Genomic DNA, 21,589 nt, shown 5'->3' on the forward strand with positions numbered 1-21,589 from the left:
AGCTGCCTTTTAAATGTTGCAATTATACCAGCTTCCACCACTTTTTCTGGCAGCTCATTCCATACACGCACCACCTTCTGTGTGAAAAGGTTGCCCCTTAGCTGCCTTTTAAATCTTTCCCCTCTCACCTTAAACCCCTCTAGTTTTGGACTATCCTACCCTGGGGAAAAGACCTTGGCTATTCACCTTATCCATGCACCTTATTTTACAAACTTCTATAAGGTCACCCCTCAGCCTCCGACGCTCCATGGAAAATAACCCCAGCCTATTCAATCTCTCCCTATAGCTCAAACCCTCCAACCGTGGCAAAGTCCTTGTAAATCTTCTCTGAACCCTTTCAAGTTTCATGAATCCCTCCCGCAGTAGGGAGACCAGAAATGAGTGCAGGATTCCAAAAGGGCCTAATTCAGAAGGAAATGGTCATAAGCTATAAAGGGGAAATGTTTAGGAATGGTACAGGTTATTTTATGTTATGTCTAGGACAAAGCAGCCCTGTTGATCAACACTTTATCCATTAACCATTAATGTCTTAGCCATTCACTCTCTCCACCACGACACACAGGAAGAATCTCTGCAACAGCTCAGTAAGGTTCCTTATGACAGCAGCTTCCACAGTCACTAACTCCACCATCCAGAAGGACAGGGATAGCAGACGCATGGGGACATCACCACTTTCAACATTCCCCCTGCAAGCTTCCAACATCCTGACTTGAAACCAAACCATCTTTCCTTCAGCGTCGCTGGTTCAAAACCCCAGTGCTCCCATGGTAACAGAACTGAGCACATCTCGACATCCCTGATAAATGCAGTGTGACAAGAGGTTGACTCACCACCAGCTTCCCAAGAGACATGAGGGATAGGCAATAAATCACCATCTCAGGAACAAATACAACAAAAAAATGTCAGTGTTAGAATGATACTTTTAAATGTGATTACTGTGTTGATAGCTAAATTAAACAAACATATGATGCTGAGATCTCTTCTATTCTAAAATAGATACATTCCATGAAAAAAATGTTAATTTATAATATAAGGTAAACAAGAAATGAAATATTTAAATACGATTGATGAAAGTATTCAGCACACATTGCAGAATCCCTATGGTTCAGAAAGAGACCATTTGGCCCATCGAGTCTGCACTGACCTTCTGAAGAGCATCCCATCTAGGTCCCAAACCTATCCCTGTAGCCCCACATTTCCCATCCTAACCCACCACATTCCCTGGATACTACAGGGCAATTTAGCATGGCCAATCCACCTAAACTGCACATAATTGGACTGTGGGAGGAGACTGGAGCACCCAGAATATACCCAAACAGACACAGGGAGAATGTGCAAACTCCACACAGTCACCTGAGGCTGGAACTGAACCCAGGTTCCTGGTGCTGTGAGGCAGCCGTGCTAACCACTGAGCCACCATAATGTTTCGGCTTTGCTGCAGCTTTCTAAAACCCTGGTTAGACCACACTTGGAATATTGTGTCCATTTCTGGTTTGTTTCATTATAGGAAGGATGTTGATGTTTTAGAGAGGGTGCGGGGGAGATTTACCGGGATGCTGCCTGGATTGGAGGAATTGTCTTATGAAGAGAGGTTGAGTGAGCTAAGGCTTTTCACACTGGAGAGAAGAAGGAAGAGAGGTGATTTGTTAGAGGTGTACAAGGTAATGAGGCATAGACAGAGTAGACAGCCAGAGACTTTTCCCCAGGACAGAAATGGCTGTCGTGAAGGGTCATAATTTTAAGATGATAGGAGGAACCTTTAGGGGAGATGTCAGAGGTAGGTTCTTTACACAGTGATTGGTGGAATGCACTGCCAGCGGTGATAATAGAGTCAGAGACATTAGGGACATTTAAGCGACTGCTGGACAAGCACATGGTTAGCAGTAAATTGAGGGGTGTGTAATTTTGGTTGATCTTAGATTAAATGAAATGTTTGGCACAACAATGTGGGCTGAAGAGCCTGTACTGTGCTGTACTGTTCTATGTTCTATAATTATGTATGAAGAGAAAATAGGGAAAGAATCCCATTCACTGTAACTTTACATGTAATCTCATCATGATTCTCAAGGACAGAGCTGAAAAATAATGTAATCTGTCTTGTAACAACTGCCTGCACAGCCCTAAGCTCTTCAATTTGCGGTGAGCTTTAGCAATCAGACAAGGCTATGGATTCTGTGGCTGAACATCAATCCAAGATTTTGAGCCAGGGACCCAGCTCAGTGTAAGCTGGAAGGCAGGAGGCAGTCAATGCAGATCTACTGTGAAAATTCATACAGCAGGGACTGCCCTCCAGAGTAATCCAGACAATGTCGAAAGTGTTGTGCTGGAAAAGCACAGCAGGTCAGGCAGCAGTGAAGGAGCAGGGGAATTGACATTAAGCCCTTCATCAGAAATGAGGCTTGTAGGGGGGAGGGATGGTGGGGGTGGGGGGGGGGGGGAGGGGGGGGGAGGGCGGCTGAGAGATAAATGGGAGGGGGGGGAACATTAGCTGGGAACGTGATAGGTAGCTGAATATTGAGGGGGAGGGCTGGGCGATGGTGATAGACCTGTGGGGTGCAGTGAGAAAGAGACTCACTGAGATCCTTGTAGGAAGAGGAGGAGAACTTCTTCAAAGTAGGTGTCCTTGGAAGGGACAATGTGTTTGTGTCCCAGGAACCAGGACCCGCTGCTGCCTTTGCACAAGATGCTTGGAGGAAATGGTGGAACATGGTCCTGGCCAACAAACGGGATAGAACCCATAGTGTTGGAACAGGCCATTCGGCCCTTCGAATCCTCACCACCCTCAAAGGGCATCCAACCCTATCCCTACAACCTTGCATTTCCCATGGCTAACTCACCTAACCTGCACATCATCGGCAATTTAGCCTGGCCAATCCATCCAATCTGCACATCATTGGAAAGAAACCCACGCAGATACGGGGAGAACATGCAAACTCCACACAGAGGTTGCAGGATAAAAGGTTCCAGCCTGAGGCTGGAATTGAACCCAGGTCCCTGGCGCTGTGAGGCAGCAGTGCTAACCACCCTGAGTCACCATGCTACCCCATATGTAAACAACGAAATGATTTGTTTTTTTGCTTGTTTTATTCATTTTGCGGGATGTGGGCATCGCAGGGTAGGCAGATGGGCATTGAGAGTCAACCACATTGCTGTGGATCTGGAGTCACATATAGGCCTGACCAGGCGAAGATGACTTATTCTCTCCACAAAAGAACATCAGTGAATCAGACAGATTTTGACAACAATTGACAATTGGTTATCATTACTCCAGCTGTTTATTCCAGATTATTGGTTTGCAGTGTAATTTCGTGCGAGTTGGTGACATCTTTAAAACTACACTGAAAATAATTTGACAAATGTTATTTTATTTTCATTCCTTTAACTGAAGGAAGAACTATGGCGTCTCTTGCCTGGAATCCGACTTATGTAAGAGAATGATGACGACTTTAAACTGTCAAGGTTACTCTCTCTCACACCAGCTGCTGTACTTCATTATTGTGGAGCACGTAAGAAATTTGTTCATTAAAAGCTGTGATTTAAAACTGCTTTGTTTTCGCTTTGAATATATTGTTTATAACTGTCCAGTGTAAGCCACTGGTGCATCTGAAAATAATTGAAGAAAATGACAACTTCCAATCCTGAACCAAAAGAGTAAGAATCTGGTCCACTTCCAGAAATTAGTCAACATTATAACTTGATTTTCTCTTTCTCCAACTTGAATCATAGAATCCCTACAGTGTGGAAACAGGCCCTTTGGCCTAACAAGTCCACACCGACCCTCCAAAGGGTAACCCACCCAGACCCATTCCCTATCCCTATTATCCTATATTTACCTCTGACTAATGCACCTAGCCTACACATCCCTGAACACGAGAGGCAATTTAGCCTGGCCTATCCACCTAACCAGCACATCTTTGGCTTGTGGGAGGAAACCGGAACATCTGGAGGAAAGCCACGCAGACGCAGGGAGAATGTGCAAACTCCACACAGACAGTCGCCCGAGGCTGGAATCAAACCTGAGTCACTGGCTCTGTGAGGCAGCAGTGCTAACCACTGAGCCACTATGTCACATTGAGAACAGGCATCCTAGAGGTCCATTAACTCTCTGTCTTCGGCATCTAAAATCTCACCCTATCTCCCACCAATCACTTCTTTAAAACCTGATAAGAAAGCTTCGGTGACCCTCCCACCCTGTTGCAGGCCTTGACAATGGTTCCTTGGATCATTAGGATCTGCTGGCAAGTCAGAAAGGCCAGAGGCCTCTGCTTTCTCAAGGTTGAGGCCTACACCTCCATGGATCTAATGACAAGAAGGTAGGTCTATTTCTTGGACATCCCCTGAGGTGGGCGTCATGGGGAGAGAGGATTCACCAGAGGTCAATGGCAAGGACACCAGGTTGTCTTTCAGAGTCTTGCCTCTGCCTCTGATTGCCTCTGGATTGGGGCAGAACAAAGGTTCCCCCGAACCTGGCCCCAGTTGGGAAACCATCCAGTTTTCTTGTCTATTGTGAAAGCCTGCAATCAGGAAGTTGAGGCTGTTAAGAAGCCATTAATTGATTACTTAAGGTCTTTAATCGTTGGCAAGTTAGAACAGTCTGCAGTAGCATGTAGACTCCTCATGTAGCCTGTAATTGGTGAAGGTGGGAGTGGGGTGAGTCAATTATTTCCCTTCTTGCTACTCCTGTCTCTGGGAGAGGAAGATTGCACATATTGACTTTCACATACATCGCCACTAAGCTCAGAAAGGAGAAATATTACACATGAATTGACTGAAGTGGAAACCATTCACATAGCAAGTAAATCCCACCAGTGCTCGATGGTTCATTTTTGTTTCTTGAATTCAATTCCAGTGATTTTATTCTCAATTCCAACCCACAATGATCAACACTCATCAAAATCCAAACTGTACCCATAGACCTTCTACATTCACTGTAGACAAGGGCTGAATTTTGCTGGAAAAATAATAGGTCAGAACTTGCTATGAAAATAATGGTGTGCTTTATGGCACTAGCCGTCATTATTAACATGCAACAGCTTCAGACGAGGAACAGAACTGTCTTGAAATGTCTAAAAGTTGGTGACTAAACTGTCCCACTATTAGATATGCAAAAGCAGACAAATGTTCATGGGGAACGTACAATAAATGCCACTAAGTTGATGGATTTCTGTGGTGGAGATCAATTAAACTCACCATGGGATGTTTAATCACCTTATTCCTCGACAGAGCAACCTTTATAACAATATATTAACTGCTAGTTGCTACCTTTGCACTATGGACAATTAGCTATGATAACTGTGGAGTTTTATTCCTTCAGGTGTTAATTGTTGTTGGAACTTCTCAAAATCAGATTAAAAATTCCCTTTCATTTGTATTTTTCGTTCTTAACCCAATCTTCCTCTTGTTTCCTTTTATTCATTTTCAATACCTGTAACTCAACTCCTCCATTTATGCTGAAAATGTGTTGCTGGTTAAAGCAGAGCAGGTCAGGCAGCATCTAAGGAACAGGAAATTCGACGTTTCGGGCTAGAGCCCTTCATCAGGAATCAGGCTCTAGCCCGAAACGTCGAATTTCCTGTTCCTTGGATGCTGCCTGACCTGCTGTGCTTTAACCAGCAACACATTTTCAGCTCTGATCTCCAGCATCTGCAGACCTCACTTTTTACTCCTCCATTTCTGCACCAAACCTATCTTTCTCACTTGCTTCGATTGTTCACAAAGATTGATGTGGGCACAGTACAATTTTTAAAAGATACATAGTTAAGTGCATGATTATGGAAAGTTGTGGAGGGACATGGGAGAGGAGCAAGCAGGTGAGACTTGGTTAGTTTGGGATTATGTTCAGTGTGGTCTGATTGGATCAAGGGATCAGTTTCCATGCTCTATGACTCTATGACCTTGTTGACCTTACCCTGTCAATATTGGTGTCCATTTCTGGCAACATTGGCCTAAAAGGTGTTTTCAGCTGAAGGGTACGAGAAAAGTTAGACAAGAAAAGTTGTCAACGTGGTTTGTGAAAGGGAAATCATTTTTGATTAATTTGCAAGCAAAGTGCTGGAGAAACCCAGTAGGTATGGTGGGATCTATGGAGACAGAAACAGAGTTAATATTTAGAGTTTCAGTATGTTCCTTTACGGAGAAAGAGTTGTATTGGACTTGGAAGGTTAACTCTGTTCCTCTCTCCGCAGATGCTGCCAGACCTGCTGAGTTTCTCCAGCTCTTAGAGTTATACAGCATGGGGATAGATCTCTTGGTCCCACCTGTCCATGCCCGGCCACAATCCCTAGCTAAACTAGTCCCATCTACCTGTGCTTGGCCTATATCCCTCCATACATTTCTTATTCATGTACTTATCCAAATGTCTTTTAGACACTGTAACATTGTACCTACATCCATGACTTTCCCTGGAAGTTCATTCCCCACACGAACCTCTCTCTGTATAAAAAAAGTTGCCCTTCATGTCCTTTTTAAATCTCTCTGCTGTCACCTTAAAAATGTGCCCCCTGGCCTTGAAATCCCCCACTGAAGGGAAAAGACACCTCTCATTCACCTTATTTAAACCCCTCAGTATTTTATAAACCTCTATTAGGTCACTTCTCAACCTCCTACGCTCCAGTGAAAAAGGTCCCAGCCTATCCAGTCTCTCCTTTTCACCCAAACCATCTATTCCTGACAAACCTTTACTGATCTCTCTCCAGTTTCCTAATATCCTTCCTATATCAGAGTAACCAGAACTGGGCACAGTATTCCAGAAGAGGTCTCCCCAACATCCTGTACAACCTCAACATAACGTTCCAACTCCTATGTTCAAAAGTCTGAGCATTGAAGGCAAACATGCCAAACGCCACCTTAACCACTCTGTCTGCTTTGGTTGCATTGTCCATACCACGGTGGCTCAGTGGTTAGCACTGCTGCCTCACAGCACCAGGGATCCGGGTTCGATTTCTGCCTCAGTCGACGGTCTGTCTGGATTTCTTCCCACAAATCCAAAGATTTGCAGTTTAGGTGAATTGGCCATGCTAAATTGCCCATAGTGTTCAGGGATGTGGTAGGTTAGGTGCATTAGTCTGGGGTAAATGTAGAGGACTGGGTTTGGGTGGGAGGGTTGGTGTGGACTTGTTGGGCTGAATGGCCTGTTTTCAAACTGTTGGGATCTGCACAATTTGCTTTTGTTGGGGGAAACCTGTAGATGTGGTATACTTGGGTTTCAGAATGGCAGGTGTCACATTAAAGGTGACTATATAAAACCAGGGCTCATGATGTAACATATTTACATGGAAGAGAGTTGACGAGCTAACAGAAAATAGAGAGTTGGCATGAATGAGTCATTTTCAGGTTGGCGAAATGTGAACAGTGAGTCCCATAGGGATTGGTGCTGGGACCTCAACTGTTTACAACCTCTGTCAATGACTTGGATTAGGGGACTGATCATATGATTGTTAAATTTGCTGATGGCTCAAAGATAAGGAATTGTGGACAACATAAATGTGACATAAAACAGTGCAAAACATTGCTAATTATTTTGTTGAAAAATGTCAAGCTTTAAGTGAGGCAAATCCAACTCCGTGGGCACATTAATTTCGATAAAAGTCTCTTTCCTTCCCAAATGATTTATTTTTCCATTGAAAATTCCAGAAAAAATGCTCAAATATTGTACACGCTCAACACATGGATTCTCGGGCATCCCTCTTTGTTCAGGGCTATAAGAAGATTTTCTGCTCCAATATGCTGCAAATGAATCTGCTGATTGAAAAGAATGGTTATCCATTGTCTGAACAAGACTTATTTCTGGAATACGGTAAAGTAATTTTCATTTAAAAACAAAGTGGTAACAGTAAACAAGCTTTATATTTTACCAAATAGGATAATTTTTAATATCCATTATCTGTTGGAATTTGGCTTAATTCCTGTAGGAATGTGCTTTTACGTCCTGTGGCTCAGAATCTCATTGCTTATGCTAAGCTATATCTGTGTACCAGTCACTCTATCCCTTTATCGTCCCTGTGCCAACTTAGTGCCAACTTCTATCTCCCCCCCCCCCCCGCCCCGCCCCCCCCCCCCCCCCCCCACCGCCACTGTCATCCTTTGCCTTCCCCTTCCCTCAGGCAAACCCTGAAAAACTCCAGTTGCCATGGTGACATAGTGATTTGCCTAATGATCACATTACTGTCTGAAAAGAAAACTCTCATTGATTTAAAATAAAATACTGAATGCATTTAAATTACGTCAACTCGGCTCTTATGAGAACAATCAATTTTAAGATACTTGACAGCTGTCACAGGTCTTTGTTTGACAGAGATGTGGTACCTCTCTGAAGATGCTCCCAGGGCATCTTGGGAGGAAGGGCGGGCAGCTGGCCTTTGTGGGGCTTTCAATGACATAGAAGTGGGGGCAGGTTTGGGTGCCTTTCGAAGGGTCTCTCAGACTTGTGAGAGGATAAGATACACCAAAATGTACATATGAATGTCCCTAAATGTGTATCAACCCACTGTGACAGTCAAAGCATTGGCAAAGCTGTGAAATCAAATCAATGGTAGGTGGGGACATGGGTTTATAAGAGTTGGCACTAGTTGGAATAGGGTCTAGAAAAGGAGAGGGTGATGATTAGAGGGGTATTGGTTGGCATAGTGCCGATGAGTGGTCCTGGATAGTATTGGACATGAGCATAGACGGGCATGAAGGGTTGAAGGTGGCATGGAATTGGAGTAATTATGGTAAAGAAAGAGGCCATTCGGTCCATTAAGTCCATATTGATTCTCTGATGAGTAAGGCGGAAGTGGATACTGCAGATGCTGGAGATTAGAGTTTAGATTAGAGTGGTGCTAGAAAAAGCACAGCAAGGTAAAAACAATGACTGCAGATGCTGGAAACCAGATTCTGGATTAGAGTGTTCCCGATGAAGGGCTTTTGCCTGAAACATTGATTTTCCTGCTCCTCGGATGCTGCCTGAACTGCTGTGCTTTTCCAGCACCACTCTAATCCAGAATCTAGAAAAGCACAGCAGTTCAGGCAGCATCAGAAGAGCAGGAAAATTGACATTTCAGGCAAAAGCCCTTCACCAGAATCTCTGATGAGCAACCTAATCAGTCTCTATTGTGTATATTTATTTTAATGCCTATCGGTCCGTTCAATTTAATTCCAAAATTATTCATCACCACAACTTTGTAGGTAGTGAGTTCCTGATCATACAGTTATAGAGCCCTACAGTATGGAAGCCCATCGAGTCCACACCGAACTTCTGAAGAGTATCCAGCCAGACACACACAACTACGCGATTCCTACATTTCTCCATGGCTAGTCCACCTAGCCTGCACACTATGGGCAATTTAGCATGGCCAATCCACCCTAACCTGCACATCATTGGACTGTGGGGAAAAAACCCCGCACAGACACGGGGAGAATGTGCAAACTCCACGCAGAAAGTTGCCCGAGGCTAGAATTGAATCTGGGTCCCTGATGTTGTGAGGCAGCAGTGCTAACCACTGAGCCACCATGCTCAACCTTACATCATCATCACTTACAGCTTAAAAAAAAATCCTTCAACATCTCATGCCTAAACTTTGCACCTCATAGTCCTGGATCCATCAGGACATGGGGAACACCAGTTTTTTACCTTAAATAGACCCCTCATAATCTTCAGCAAACCTAAAACAGTAATTACTGGGGAACCTCAGCAATTGACAGCATCTGTGGAGAGGGAAACTGGTAACGTTTTGGGTCCAGTGACCTTTCCTTAGTCTAGTATGGTTGAGGAAAGCCATTTCCTGGTCTAATTTGAAAAGGCTCTTGCACTTAACAAGACCTAGTTGATTGCATGTTATTCTCCAGCTACAGTTTATATTGATATGATAGACATAGTGACAGAAATTTTCAGCAGGACCTAATAATTAGGCCTCACTCTGCTTTGGGTGGCATTCTCCAGTGCCATTAACCCTTTACGACCCATAGACAACAAAACTCATTGGTCTACAAAGCTGATGTAAGTCAAGATGATCAATAAGTTCAAAAGGAAATTGGATGGGCACTTGAAAAAGAAACTTAGGAGAGACAGGGCTAAAGCAGGGCAGTGGCAGTACTGCTCCGATTATAATGTCAGTACTGAACAAGAAAATAAAGACCCACTTTCTAATTTCATACAATGTTTTACTAATTTGAAAGGTGGTGCATGAACTTGGTGATGGAGAAGTGTTGAAAGATGATCCACTATTCCCTATTTCCTATTTCTCAGTCATCAGTACTCTTCCAGTCAGACAGAGTCATACAGCACGGAAACAGACCCTTCGGCCCAATCAGTCCATGCCGAACATAAACCCAAACCAACCTAGTCCCACCTGCCTCCACTCGGCTCATATCGCCACAAACGTTTCTTATTCATAAGCTTTTCCAAATGTTTTTTAAACATTGTAAATGTACTGCAACTATCACTTCCTCTGGAAGTTCATTCCATACATGAACCACTCTGTGTAAAAATGTTGCCCTCGTGTCATTTTTAAATCATTCTCTTCTCACCATAAAATCATGGTCCCTAATTTGAAAACCCCCACCCTAGGGAAAAGATACCTGCCATTCACCTTATATATACCCCTCATGAATTTATAAAACTCTATAGGGGCACCCCTCAACCTCTTACGCGCCAGTGAAAAGGTCCCAGCCTCTCCTTTATAACTCAAACCCTCCATTCCCAGCAACATCCTGCTAAATCTCTTCTGAACCCTTTGCAGTTTAATCATAGTGAGATCATGCACATTTGGAAAATCCCGAGGAGCTGCGATGGGGTTGCTGCTGACTGGAGAGATCACTTTGGTGGCACTGTATGAGAGGTGGTTATCGGGTCTCATCGTGGGCTGCTCCTTTCACTGTTGTCACTTGAGAGTAGCTGAAAGCAGCTGGGGAAGTACATTGAGCCGCGGTATGTCTTTCGCTGCTTGAATGCACAATTATTGATGACATATCTCCCGTTTGCAGTGATGCTTTGTGGGCAGGCTGGATTTTCAGAGTTTTTCAAGGCCGAATGGCTTGACCACATCCTGGCGTGGCAACTGCCAGCTGGTTGCTTTGGGAAATCTGGTGAGTGACTCCTATTTAACAAGGAATATTAATTAAAATCCCTTACATATCTCACATGTACAATCTACCTTAACAACCCTGGATGTACCAATAGAAGGCTCTCCAGCCAAATTTGTGGACGACGCCAAAATAGGTAGGATACCAAATTGCGATGAGGAAATGAGAACCTTATATCTGGATACAGATAGGTTAGGAGAGTGCATCAAAATCTGGCAGATGGTGTTTAAGTGCGAGGAATAAGTGTGAGGTCATGCATTTTGGTAGGAAAAATGGGAAGGTGATCTATTATCTTAATGGGGAGAGACTTCGGGGTGGTCCAGTGCAGAGGGATCTAGGTGCACTCATTAATGAATCACAGGTACAGCAGATAATAAAGAAAGCGAATAGAATGTTTTTTATAGCTAAAGGAATATAATATAAAGGTAAGGAAGTACTACTGCAGCTGTACAAGGTATTGGTGTGCACCTGGAATATTGTGCACAGCTTTGGTCCCTTATTTGAGGAAAGCTATAATGGTATTGGAGGCAGTTCAGAGGAGGTTCACTAGATTGATCCCAGAGATGAAGGGATTGTTGTAGAAGAGAGATTGAACAGTTTCGGCCTATTCTCACTGGAATTTAGAAGAATGAGGGGAGATCAAATTGAGGTATTCAGGATAATAAAAGGTGTGGATAAATTAGACATGGAGTGGATGCTTCCTCTTGTGGGGCATTCTGGGACAAGAGGTCATAGTCTTAGGATAAGAGGCAGCGAATTTAAAACAGAGTTGAGGAGAAACTACTTCTCCCAAAGGGTTGTGAACCTGTGGAATTCGTTACCCCAAAGAGCAGTAGATGCTGGGACAGTGAGTAAATTTAAGGAGTTAGACCGATTTCTAATTGGTAATGGATGGAAGACAGGAAAATGGGGGTGGGGAACATACCAGCCATGATCAAATGGTGGAGCTGACTCAGTTGGCCAAATGGCCTAATTCTGCTCCTATATTTTATGAGTTTATGAACTTATATGTTGATTTAGAAAGATTGTGTAGGAATATGTCGACGTGACTCCGAAACACATCCTGCCCTCTATGTCTAAATGCTAAAAGTTTAAGAAATCCACTGGGTTCTCCACTAGTCTCAACCTGAATCCAGCCTTCACTAGTCAATCTACAGATTGGGATTTGTGTAATTCCGCGTTTAGCCTTTTTGTCAACCTTGTCAATAGAGCCCGAGCAAATTGCTCATCTTGAAGTTTGATGCAGACGTTGAAAGGTATTTCGCAAGCATTGACCAACCTGATCAGATTGTTGCTCACTGCGTATTGTGTGGACTTGCACCTGGGCCAAAGGCTCCCCTTTCAAATCCATAAAGAACCTGGGATACCTCAAATTGTCTGGAAAGGCAAACTATCTCAAAGATTTGAACAGCTGGTTCGGAAGGTATTTCATGCTGTTATGATGCAGAGGTGATGCAGGTAGTATTTTCCAATTAATAGCATTCAGTAGTCAGTCCGGGAGGAGGTTCTGTCTTGCACACAATTCGACAGTGTCCCGAATCAATGTCAGTGCCAGTAACGTAGATCATATATCGCCACAATTGGCTGATCAAATCAAATCGAAGAATGTGGTGCTGGAAAAGCACTTGTTGGTCAGGCAGCATCTGAGGAGCAGGAGCATGTTTCGGGCATCAGTGATGAGGGGGTGGCCCAAGGGGTCTGAGAGATACATGGGAGGGAGGGGTGAGGCTAGGGGAAGGTAGCTGAGGGTGCAATAGGTGGATGAAGGAGGGGGGTAAAGGTGATAGGTCAGAGAGGAGGGTGGAGCAGATGGATGGGAAGGAAGATGGACAGGCAGGACCATTCAAGAAGGCGGTGCCGAATTGGAAGTTTGGATCTGGGATAAGGTGGGGGGGGGAGAATGAGGAACCTGGTGAAATCCACATTGATCCCGTGTGGTTGGAGGGTCTCAAGGCTGAAGATGAGGCGTTCTTCCTCCAGGCGTCAGGTGGTTCAGGTTTGGCAGTGAAGACAGCCCAGGACTTACATGTTATTGGCAGAGTGGGAGGGAGAGTTAAAGTGTTTGGCCACAGGACAGTGGCGTTGGTTAGCGCAAATCAAATGCTTGCAATGGGCTAAGGGCATACTGTACTCAACCAACCCGTGCTTGCAAATCCCACACAAGCCCTCTCCTCTGAGATAAAACCTGAGAGAACTGCAGATACTGTGAATCAGACAAAAATAGACATTGCTGGATAAGCTCAGCAGGTCTGGCAGGGTCTGTGGTGAGAAATCACAGTAAACGTTTCTGAGGAAGGGTCACCCGACCTGAAACGTTAACTCTGATTTCTCACCACAGGTGCTGAACCTGCTGAGCCTGTCTGGCACTTTGTATTTTTTACTGCTTCTCTTCGATGTAATTCGGTGACTGGACAGGATGGGCAGGACATTGCCAAATGTGCTGGTTGCCATATTAAAGTTGAAGTTGGAACAGAATCCCTACAGTGTGGGAAATTGCTGGTTGTCATGGGGACTGAAGAGAAGCATTTCTGCTTTACCTGGTGTGCCTGAATTTCCATCCAGCAGATCTCCACTCCATTCAGCTTGGTGACCTCCCCAACCTAACTGGTCAGTGTTGAAGGTGAAGTGAAGTAAAAGACCTTGATATTAAACTAGCATCGAGTTGGGTGTGGTTTAAGCAATAGGGAAAAGGCCAAGAGGAGGTGTAAATGATACTTCTGAAGGGGTATGTGGGACTAAATGGCTTCTTCTGTGCTGCAACTGTTCTGAGGGATAGATGATACGTCGTCAATTTGCTGTCTTTGGCAGTTTGATTTATTTTCTATTCTCTATCCAAACTCTGCAGCTATCCAGTTTTAAACAAGTTTCCTTTCCTCTGTAAAAACACTGTCATTTCTTTCTAAACGTGGGTCATTTCTTCCAGTCCTGAGGAAGAGTTCAGAACATTAGTATTATTTTTCCAGGGTTACTGCCAGGTCTGCTGGCTATTTGCAGCCATTTCTGTTTGTATTCAGATTTCTGGCAGTTTGGATTATCTCCTTTCGTCTGGAGCTGAACAATTCCAACGTAGCGAAACCACGTCAGCCTGTGAATAGGCCTGATCCTGCATTGTTGCACATTCGCTGTGACCTCCTGAGGTTGCTCCAGGTCCAAAGCGATTCTCACAATGCCTTAAAGGGACACCTCCTCCTTTTGTTCCTTTAAGAATACAGTTGCTGTGGGAACTTGCCAGTAATTGGCATCATTGAAACAGTGCCGAGAGCATGATGCTGGAAAAGCACAGCAGATCAGGCAGCATCCGAGGAGCAGGAGAATTGGCATTTCGGGCATAAGGCCTTCATCATTGAAACAGTCCCTTAGTAAGAGAGGTCTTACTCGATGACTACCAAAGGACAGTGACTTATAAGAAAGAAGAATAAATTAGGTTGATCAGCATTTTCTTCTAGGGTAACAGGGACTAATTTTCACTGAGATTTTCCTTCAAGGACTGTCAGCTACATCTCAAGTACCAAAACATACATTTTAAAATTAACATCCCTTTTAAAAATAAGTCAACTACATATTAATCATGAGGGCCATGCCTCAATTTTACTGTTTTATAATATCTTAAGGATTTTTACCTTGTAATTCATTTGCCATTAATTCAGTTTGATTTCTCACTAGGGCAAAAATACACGTTGCCAAAACACAAGCGAGTGAAGAGAAGATCAACCAATTTGAAAGGTAAAATATTAATTCTGAAAAAATATTCATTGTAGTTGCTGTTAATAAACTATTGGATTACAAAACTGACAGAACTGTGACTAAATGACAACACTAATGTTTGATGATAGATAGGGTCATTGAGATATACAGCACGCAAACAGACCCCCTCAGTCCAACTTGTTCATGCCAACCAGATATCCTAAATTAATCGAGTCCCATTTGCCAGTACTTGGCCCATATTCTGCTAAACCCTTCCTATTCATATTGCCAACCAGGTACCTTTTACGTGTTGCAATTGTACCAGCCTCCACCACTTCTTCTGGCAGCTCATTCCATACACGCACCACCCTCTGCGTGAAAAGGTTGCCCCTTAGGACCCTTTTAAGTCTTTTCCCTCTCACCTTAAACCTATGCCCAGTTAGTTTTGGATTCCCTTGGGAAAAGACCTTGGCTATTCACATATTGCCCATGAGAAATTGGTGGTACCCTATTGTCTTGAACTGTTTCAGTCCAGAAGGTGTAGGCAGACCCACGGTGCTTGTAAGGGAGAGAGTTCCAGGATTTTACTGTTTGTCAAGCATGTAACAAACACAGCAATCAGCATCTGTGCCAATACTACTGCTGTGAACTTCACATTCCAATTAAGGAGACCATTTCAGATTTGGTTACGATACCCAACGTAGACAGGAAGGTCTAGAAATTCAGCAGGATGGTGGATAGAGGAATGCCCAAATCATTGGGACTCATTGTTAGGAATACAGGCAAACTGGTGTCAGAGAGTGCTAACTCATGTTCTGCAGCACGGCAAGGGGACCTGTGTCTGGCCACTCCAGACTCTTAACACAAAGGACTGGAAGGTTGAACTTTATTTTCCTGTTTTTATAGTCTATGTTTAGGTTTATCTTTCTCTGTCTTAAGATGGCGCCAGAGAGTGGTGATATTATGCAACACTTTTCACAGTATTTTGTCAGAAAATACATGTGACAATAAAGAAATCAAATTAAATCCATGCAAGCATGAAAAATCAATATTAGCTCTTCACTGCCAGTTTAAGTGTTTTTGGGGTTTAGGGGGTGGGCTCTAGATATTCATGATGTGGAGGATGTGGTGTTGGACTGGAGTGGACAAGTTAAAAATCACACAACACCAGGTTATAGTCCAACATGTTTACTTGGAAGCACTAACTGTCAGTACCTGACGAAGGAGCAGCGCTCCAAAAGCTAGTGCTTCCTGTTGGACTATGACCTGGTGTTGTGTGATTTTTAACTCGATATTCATGGAAATCCTACAGTGTAGAAGCAGGGCACTTGGCCCATCGTGCCCACACCAATCCTTCCGAAGAACATCCCATCCAGAATCATCCCCTACTCTATTCCTCTTACCTTGCATTTCCCATGGCTCATCAATAGCCTGCACATCCCTGGACGCTATGGGCAATTTAGCCTGGCCAATCTACCTAACCACATCCTTGGACTGTGGGAGGAAACCAGGAGGAAACCCACACAGACACGGGGAGAATGTGTAAACTCCACACAGACAGTTGCCAGAGGGTGGAATCAAACTGGTACTGTTTGGCAGCAACACGAACCACTGTGCCACCATGCCACCAAATCTGCGCAATTGTGAAACCAGCCAGCACCGCCAGGAGGGAACGTTAATTGTGGCAGTAAGGAACGCTGCGAGGATGTGACATGACTGAAGCTGTGAGAAAGTGGCACCTTCAGGCTCACTGATGCTGCATTGGATACAGCACATGGAGAGATCAAGCCTCCTTTAAGTCTCTCAGGGAATAGGGAATTGCTTTTCATCTAATGTGGAGCCCATAGAAAGATATCAAAATGAATCTTTCGCTGGTAGCGTTTGTCCCAGCTCGTGATGCAATGCTGCAAGAAGTTTCATAAGTGATTAAATCTGTCAAGCTAAGAGCACTGTTTGAATGTCCTTTCATCGCAGCTGCATTCATTCAGCCCTTCTCCAAACTCAATACATGCTGCTCCAGACAGGACAGCATTCTGTCCAGTAGAACATGAGAAATAGGGACTTGAGCAGATATTTGGCCCTTCAATGACACTTCACTTATGCTATGTACACTTAGCAAAATCATGCCTGACCTTTTTCCTTAATTCTGCGTTTCCTGCACTGTTGACATCCTTTAACTCCACTAGTGTGCAAAACGTACTTGCTTCATTACTGTCCTCCACCTTTGTTAATATTTCCTGATTATCTTGTATTTTACCAGTTCTATAATGTCACTTCCTCCAAACCAGTTTGCTTTGACATCATTTTGTGGAGGTATTGTTCTGCAACATAGAGCAGTACTTCTATAGCATACGCCCTTCATCAGGATGAAGAACTGATGCCCGAAACGTCAACTCTCCTGCTCCTCAGATGCTGCCTGACCTGCTGTGCTTTTCCAGCTCACCCCACTCTCAACTCTGATCTTCAGCATTCGCAGTCCTTGCTTTTTTCTTATGTTTATTCTGCAACTTTGCAATCTCCTTATGAAAAATATGCAGATGTTGATGTTAATCGTGTGTATCACTTTCTCATCTGCCCTTCCTTAGCCTACAATCTGTTCAATTTCAATTTTTATCCCTTGTGTGTTTGTTTGTTTCCATTTCTTTTGATTATGGGCTACTTTCATTGGAGCTATTTAAGTTTGGAGGAGGTTTGGTTGAAGTGAACAAGATTATGACGTCTTTTGTTAGGATAGGGAATAGATATTCCCACAAATTGATGGATCAAGGACGAAGGGACATCAACTTTTAGGTTTCCATTAGTGTTGTGTGTGTGGAATGAGCTTTCAGAGGAAGTGGTGGATGCAAGTACCGTTACAATGTTTAAAAGACATTTGGATAAGTACATGAATAAGAAAGTGTTGGAGGTATATGGGCCAGGAGCAGGCAGTTGGGACTAGTTTAGTTTGGGATTATGTTCGACATTGGATTGAAGGGTCTATGTCCTTGCCAACTGACTCTGAATCCATGTAAAGAGGAACCTTTTTTACACATGGAGTGAATATGATCTGGAACACACTACCAAGAAAGCTGGTGAGAGTAGAGGCAGTGAATGATTTTGAAATTAAATCAAGCAAATTAAACTTTCAGGAATTCAGGATAGAGCACTTGAATGAGACTGATTGGACAGCTCTATAGTGTCTCTGATGGACTGAATGGCCTCCATCTGTTGCAATTTCTCAATGAGATGAAGCTCAGTTTTAAATATGTATAAGACAAGCAATCACAGCTCCATTGGGGTAGATAGTTAGAAAGATTCACATCTGCTCTGTTGAAAAAACTTTCTCATTTCACTTCTAAATGGCTGACACTTTAGTTTCAGACTGTGACTCTAAGTTCTGATATGTTAGGAGCCTGTGTGCTAACTTATTGTATACATTTTAAGACTTACACCTAGGAAATTACCATATTTTGTTAATGTTGGAAAATCATGTGACCATAAGGACAGCATGCAACTTCAGAAATGGATCATCAATGAGATGAAAGATTCAGAACTACAGAATGCATCTAAATTCACAAAGTGTTTGCAGTTTTGTTTCTTGAACACAATGTCAAGGCATACAAAACTGGGGACTGCAGGGATTGACATTGTCTGGAAAATTCTCTGATCAAAGAATTCACAAATGTGTTTTTGTTTCAGGTGGTTGTTCAGATCACATGACCGCTGTTGCTGTTGGAGCCCTGGGCGGGTACCTACGTTTCTACGCAACAAGCAGAATTTTGCAGGAACCCCAGCAACTTAGCAACAAGACTTTATTGCATTTATAGTACATTATAACTAGTTCTGCTTTTCAACCTCAGAATGAGTATAGTTATTCGTACGAATATGTTTATCATCATCTACCTAGATACACGACATATTGAGAAAGGAGCTGGCACGTTAGAATTCTAGAAAGATATTAATTCTATTTATAAATAGTCATTTGGTCGTCCAAGATTTGGTGAAAAAAGACTTCTTGCAAAGGTTGTCATTTTGCACTCATCAAGCTAACTTGCAAGAATGACCATTATCTATTTGTTTGAGAAATTAACCCCTGCTCATGAATGGGGAACGTCTGATCTTATCTAAAGTGATGAATAGTAAAACAGCAACAAGGCATGATGTGGACTGGCATTCAATTTGGGTTTAATGATGAGTTAATGAGTTAAATATAATGATTATTTATGGTAAAAATGTTATACACAGTTGTAGGAAAAGCTCCACCCTCCAAATTGTTCTAACCTATGTATAATCCAAGACTAAGGGACTCTTCCCTTTAATGCCACAACAGATTTCCCTCTGGTGGGGGATTTCAAGATGAGGACGTATATTATTAAGGAGAGAGAGTGGTTTGGGTGTGGAATGACCTTCCAGAGGAAGTGGTGGATGGGCGGACAGCTACAATGTTTTAAAAGACATTTGGATAAGTTCATGATTGAGAAAGGTTTGGAGGGATATGGGCCAAGAGCAGGCAGCTGGGATTAGTTTAATTTGGGAGTACAATTGGCATGGGACTGTTTCCATGCTGTCTGACCACTGTTCCACTTACAAAACATTGCTGTTAACGTGACACCTTTGCTTGCAGAACAACCGTTCTGTGTTTTTCCTGTCTCCTACCTAGCTGATTCTCCAGAAGTTTTATAAAGTATACCTCTCGTCAAAGAGGACCTTAGCTCGACCCAGTGCACTCCCGACTGAAATCCAACAATTCCTTCTGGTCAATATCATTCGTCCTCGTGCACTCCTTGCTTCTGTTCATCCTGACTGCAGTAGAACCATGTAACTCTGCACTACATTAAATGATGCACCATAAACTGCTGTACTTTTTTTTTAAATTGTCCACTTTATTCAATAAAATATAAAGTGAAGTGCAGAGCCTTTGTCAATTTTATATGACAGGTCTTTCAGAATAAAATGTGCTCACGAAAGTACATGAAATCAGAGTCCAGAATCTTTTATTTCCAAAAATGTGCAACAGTAAAAACAAACACAACTCTGACAAGTTTTGAAAGACCTGAACAAAATTTAAGTGTATTATTAAAACACAGTCTCTATTGCACCTGGATTGACAAATGATTAAGTCACAAATACGATCTGGAATATTATTTCCCTCCCATAAGCAACAGTTGTTTTTTGATGTCTCTAACAAGATACATAAAGGACATACCTGTGGAAGTTGGAGTATATAAAATGAATTACAGGACGGCTGAATTTATATAGCCAGTATGTCAATATTTCATTGCAAAAGGTGAAATGTTTTCTAAAAATTGTGTATCCCTTTAAAGAAGTTGAAATGTAAGATCATTCTGAGCAGCTCAATCTTGTTTCAAGCAAGATAAATATTTTGCTAGTTATTCCAGCCAATGATCTCATAAATCAATGACTTTAGCAGCCGTGCCTGATATGTAACTGTATTCTTCCCTGAGTGCAGTTTCTGTTCTTCCAAGGGCTGCTCGATTACTGCTAACACATTCTTGCCATAAACTAAAAGGATCAAAAATAAAATTACAATATTATTAAAACTGCAAATTTTTAAAGGGAAGAACATCCACATACGTAGTGCTTTTCACAACATCAGATGAACACTACGTGATTCATTTAAAATTCTTGACCCCTATATTTAACACCAGAAAAAAATACTCACTTAGACCTGAAACTATATCCTCCCTCATGGACTCTCTGAGCTCAGTGACTTCTAATCACTGGTGATTTCAATCTCCATTTAAATTCATTGTCCTCCTATCCTCCCTTCATCTCTTCTTCTACATAAAATCCCTGATCAATATTCTCAGATGCACGCATGTCCTTCCCATTACGATTGTGCTCTCTATCACAGATAAGACCCTCTCTGACCACTTCCTGGTCGCTTTCTCACCCACAGCCCCCTTCCTGCTCGCAATCTTGCTTCTTTCTATTTCCTCCTTGAGGTGGGGGAAATAAACTCAATTCACCTCAAACTACATTAACAAAATTCCAACTATCTTGCCTTTGGTTCTTTGTCCACCATGACATTTTTGTAACTGCCAATCTGCTTAAGCGAAGCTGACCTGTGATACCTTAGAAACTCAGCCTGACCTTTGCTGTTCTCACCTCTGTTCCATTTTTAGACTTTCTGATGTCGCAGGCAACAGTTTATTGATCCATTGCTATGTACGGCTAAACCACATAAAATATTACCAGATCCTGTTTTGTCTGCAGAAACAGTTCACTACAAGAATACATCAGAGATTAGGAATTCTGAGGCATGGAACCATCTAGAAGGACAGGGACAGCAGATACATGGGAAGACCACTACCAGCACATTTCCCTCCAAGATGTACACCATCTTGACTTGTAAATATATCACTGTTCCTTCCCTGTTTCTGGGTAAAAATCCTGGAAATCACTTCCTAACAGGACAGTAGGTGTAGTTGCATCTCAAGGATTGTTGAGGTTCAACATAGCAGTTCACTATCACTTCCTCAAGGGTAGTTAGGGATGGGCAATAAATGCTGGCAGCGAGAGGAGACATTATAAGAAGAAACGAAAGACATGGCAGAGAAACTAAGTACATACTTTGTGTTTGTCTTCACAGATGAAAACACAAGTCACTTGAAATAATTAAGATCAAAGGGTTTCAGTATGAGTGTGAAAGTAAAAAAAAGTTTTGTTAAAAAATAATATTGGGAAATTAAAGGTAGTGAAGAACAAATTCCTGGAACTCAGAAGATTATGTCATCTGGTCCTAGATTCTCCCTCAAGGGGAAACAACCTCTCATCATCTACCCTGCCAAGCCACCTGAGAACCTTACATGTTTTAATAAGGCTGCTTCTCAATGTTAGAGCT

The 21,589-nt window shown here is 42.8% G+C and overlaps 2 protein-coding genes across 3 annotated transcripts in view; one reads left to right on the plus strand and one right to left on the minus strand.

The window, feature by feature from the left end:
* The window catches only part of c20h16orf89 (chromosome 20 C16orf89 homolog), a 35,408-nt gene extending 15,810 nt beyond the window's left edge, over nucleotides 1–19,598 (plus strand). Inside the window, exons 4-8 of the mRNA XM_060840364.1 lie at nucleotides 3,389–3,506; nucleotides 7,633–7,795; nucleotides 10,963–11,064; nucleotides 14,725–14,784; nucleotides 18,424–19,598. Coding sequence (XP_060696347.1) covers nucleotides 3,389–3,506; nucleotides 7,633–7,795; nucleotides 10,963–11,064; nucleotides 14,725–14,784; nucleotides 18,424–18,551 — 571 coding nt within the window. The 3' untranslated portion in view covers nucleotides 18,552–19,598. The remainder of the gene's footprint in view (nucleotides 1–3,388; nucleotides 3,507–7,632; nucleotides 7,796–10,962; nucleotides 11,065–14,724; nucleotides 14,785–18,423) is intronic.
* A 103-nt stretch (nucleotides 19,599–19,701) lies between these two features.
* ift70 (intraflagellar transport 70) overlaps nucleotides 19,702–21,589 on the minus strand; it is an 80,005-nt gene continuing 78,117 nt past the window's right edge. For both annotated transcript variants that reach the window (XM_060840367.1, XM_060840366.1), the window contains one exon: nucleotides 19,702–20,247. In XM_060840367.1, coding sequence (XP_060696350.1) covers nucleotides 20,111–20,247 — 137 coding nt within the window. In that variant the 3' untranslated portion in view covers nucleotides 19,702–20,110. The remainder of the gene's footprint in view (nucleotides 20,248–21,589) is intronic.

The sequence above is a fragment of the Hemiscyllium ocellatum genome, chromosome 20 (assembly GCF_020745735.1).
Source record: "Hemiscyllium ocellatum isolate sHemOce1 chromosome 20, sHemOce1.pat.X.cur, whole genome shotgun sequence".
Classification (NCBI taxonomy): Eukaryota; Metazoa; Chordata; class Chondrichthyes; order Orectolobiformes; family Hemiscylliidae; genus Hemiscyllium; species Hemiscyllium ocellatum.